A 3,783-nucleotide genomic window follows, 5' to 3' on the forward strand; every position below is an offset into this window, starting at 1 on the left:
CAGAGGTACCACACACACTCAGAGGTACCACACACACACACACACACACACACACACACACACACACACACCACACACACACACACTCAGAGGTACCACACACACACACACACACACAGAGGTACCACACACACACACACACACTCAGAGGTATCACACACACACACTCAGAGGTACCACACACACACACTCGGAGGTACCACACACACACACACACTCTCGGAGGAACCACACACACACACACTCTCAGAGGTACCACACACACACACACACACTCAGAGGTACCACACACACACACTCAGAGGTACCACACACACACACACACACACACACACACACACACACACACACACACACACACACACACACACACACACACACACAGACAGACACACAGACACACACACACACACACACACACACAGACAGACACACACACACACACAGACACACAGACACACACACACACACACACACACACAGACAGACACAGACACAGACACAGACACAGACACACACACACACACACACACACACACACACACACACACACACACACACAGACAGACAGACAGACAGACAGACAGACACACACACACACACACACACACACGTTGTGGTCGGACCTGTTGTGGTCCGGGCCCACTTGGCTGTACTTGTACTCGGCGCTGCACTTCTCCTTCTGGAAGAACTGGTTCAGACGGGCCTTGGCGTTCTCCAGAGTCCAGTTCCCGTGCAGGTTAGCGTTCAGGTCCACCTCCTCTGACTCCAGAGTCTGCAAAAAATATAATACGTTTAGATAAAAGGACATGAAGAAGTGCATTTTGCATAAACGGTGACCTTTAAGCTGCTTGTCCTCCGACAGGAAGGAGTAAACAGGAAGTGACGTACCGCCTGTGCCTCCTGCTCGTCTCTCTTGGAGTAATATTCCTTCAGATTCGCTCCTCGCTCCCAATCTCCTCCTCCTCCTCCTCCTCCTCCATCTCCTCCTCCTCCTCCTCCTCCTCTTCCTCCATCTCCTCCTCCCCAGCCGGAGTTTCCTCCTCCGGAGTTTCCTCCTCCGGAGTACCCGAGTCCCGTGACACCCGGCACCGGCCCGCTCTCCTCTAGCAACGACAACACAAAATGATGTGTTGTACTTCCTCCCGGTCGGACGGGACGTAGAAACAATCAGAAAGACAAAGTACCTTTCAGCTCAGCTTTCACCACCAGGTGAGGGGGCAGCGGCCCGCTGGAGGGGAGGCTCCCGAAGCCTCCTCCTGCTCCTCCCTTCTCTGCTCCTCCTGCTCCTCCATCAGGCTGATCTCCAGCTGCAGCGCTCATCTGGATGAACAACACCTCCTTCAAATAATACTTCAACCAATCGTCCAATGATCACACAATCATTTAAAACATATCGTCTTGTACTCTGATTTATTTTGGGGATAGTGGGAAACGGTGTTGGATCTCTCTGAACACACAAACTGAAAGACTGACAGTAAAGTTGAGTGAGTTCAGAGAGAGGGAGAGGGCCCTTTAAAGACACAGTTTAACGTGAGTACTTCCAGACCCTCGTGATGGTTGCACTGACCCCGGGCGCCGGGACCTCGGCGGCGCTCATCTCTCCGCTGCGGACCAGGAAGTTGACGAAGTCTCGGGCGGCGTTGGTCTGAGCGTCCTTCTTGTTGCTGGAGTTTCCCATCCCGATGTAGCTGAAGCTGTCCACTCGGACCTGAGCGCAGGAAGCAAGACATCAGGAAACTCGGAGATATCTATCTATGGAATCGGATGCCTCATGAGAGGGCTGTTTGTTTCTGCGACGTCGGGCAGTGAATGTGATTGTTGTACGTTTGTTTCTCAATTTTGAAGGAGCTGAAGTTTGAACACAGAGTAATATCCATGTCCGAGGGCCAGAAAGCTAATGTACTGAACGGAAGAGGGTTAGGACCACATGTGACCAAAAGTAACAAAGAAATATTGAGTTCAACAAAAAAAAAAAATGGATTTCTGAGAGTAAAGTCAGATTTTGGAGAAAGAATTAAAAACAAATTTCAGATAAATAATTTAAAACAATCTGAATTCTGAGAAATAACTCATATTAAAAAAGATTAGAAACATTTTAAGACAAATCTGAAAAATAATTCTGGGATAATTTGTTTAGCTTCACCTGACTTTGTTTTTGGCATCAATTGTCTGTATTGATAATGAATTGGTAAATAAATAAATAGAAAGGTGAAATGGATCATCTGCTTTGGTGCACATGAACATAGCAACTCAAAAACTCTTCTCAAAACTATTAAACAAAAGAAACATGTTTACAAGAAGTGGAAATAAAGATAGATTGTGAGTTTTTCAAGTCATTAAACTACAACAACATTTAACGCATGAGAATACTTTAAAGGTCCCGTGTCCATCTCTACTGATCATAGTTCCATTGTTGAGGTCTACTAGGATAGATTTACATTGTTCAATGTTCCAAACTCACATTGGTTTCTCAAACAGCATCTCTGTATAGTCTGTGTATTGACTCTCTGTCCTACACGGCTTGTTGGAGCTCCTCCCCCCCCCCTCTCTGTGAGCCCAGTGGCCGTCTGCGAGACAGCGAAACCCAGCCCGAACACACACACACACACCCGCAGCCTGGCTGGGAGTTTGTGTGTGTGCCCAGGCTGAGTTCTGCGGTGTCTCGCCGACCCCACACCAGTGTCCCGCTCCTCGCAACGTCCCGACGTGTGTGTGTGTGAGGAAGTCCGCGGATTGGTACAAACGTAACGGCTCCGCGGATTGGTCACGTCACTATACCCAAGAAGTAAACAATGGAGAAAGAGAAATGTCCATCGAGGCGTTCTGGGGCAGCAGAGACAGGTGTTCTCTGTGTTACTCCCTACAGGGTGCACCTTGAGGGTCTGAGACTCTGCAGACCGGTCACATGCAGAAGCTACAGAACACAAGGGGACGGGTCAGAACCAGAAAGCAGGACATGGGACCTTTAAATAATCTCTCCATCTAAACGAGTTAATCAAACTAACTTTGCAGAATCAGATTTATTGTAGTAGTTTTTACACATAGGAGGACTCTGTGGGGGGGGTCATGGTGCATACATTTAGTGAGAGGAATAATATACACTTGAAAATATCTGAATTTCAAAGTGAGCTGTGCAGAAATGTATAAGATATACAGAGGAATGTTTGAGGGTTGCCGTTTATTCTGGACTGTGGGAAACGGTATTTGGATCTCTCTGTCTGTGCACACAAACTCAAAGGTGGACAGTAAAGTTGACGTCTTTGACTTTGTGTTGATACTGTAGAACGACGTGCTGCTTGTGTATATGAATATATAAACTCAGGGTGTTACGAAGCCTCACCTCACACAGGAACTTCTGGCGGTTTTTGTTCCCTGCAGCTCGGATGTCGTAGCTGGGCGTCAGCTTCTTCTTCCCGCACCAGGCGTACAGCACGTTCTTGATGTCCGCCATGGTGGTCCGACGGGCCCTGAGCGGAGGAATTTAAAATAACTCCAGTCAGGTAACAAGCAAACCTATTCAGAGTCTATGACACAGCTGAGCTTCGGGTGTAAATCAAGAGAAGCTCTGGGCAGACACAGAGGAGCGTTATTAAATAAATAAAGGTAGTTAATGACACCTGTCCGTGTAAGAGAAGACTGATCGCTGTCTCTCTGCGGTTTAGAGTTAGTGTCGGTCATCTGAAACGACTAAATACTGGACCTTCAGATACAGGTTTAATGACAACTATAGAAATGTTTTTTATTTTATCTGAGAATTGTATTATTCTTCAATTTTTTCGG

At 47.3% G+C, this 3,783-nt stretch overlaps 1 protein-coding gene across 1 annotated transcript; it reads right to left on the minus strand.

Moving 5' to 3' along the window:
• Positions 1-601: 601 nt before the first annotated feature.
• LOC104957212 (ATP-dependent RNA helicase A-like protein) lies at positions 602-3,472 on the minus strand (the record flags this gene model as incomplete). Its single annotated transcript, XM_010784818.1, has 5 exons — positions 3,344-3,472; positions 1,571-1,711; positions 1,188-1,323; positions 892-1,106; positions 602-775 (listed from the first exon to the last, which is right to left on the minus strand). Coding segments are annotated over exons 1-5 (777 nt in total), but the record flags the coding sequence as incomplete, so codon positions are not given.
• Between the last annotated feature and the right edge of the window lie 311 nt (positions 3,473-3,783).

Source organism: Notothenia coriiceps, unplaced genomic scaffold, assembly GCF_000735185.1.
Source record: "Notothenia coriiceps isolate Sejong01 unplaced genomic scaffold, NC01 NC01_scaffold00026551, whole genome shotgun sequence".
In the NCBI taxonomy this organism is placed as follows: domain Eukaryota; kingdom Metazoa; phylum Chordata; class Actinopteri; order Perciformes; family Nototheniidae; genus Notothenia; species Notothenia coriiceps.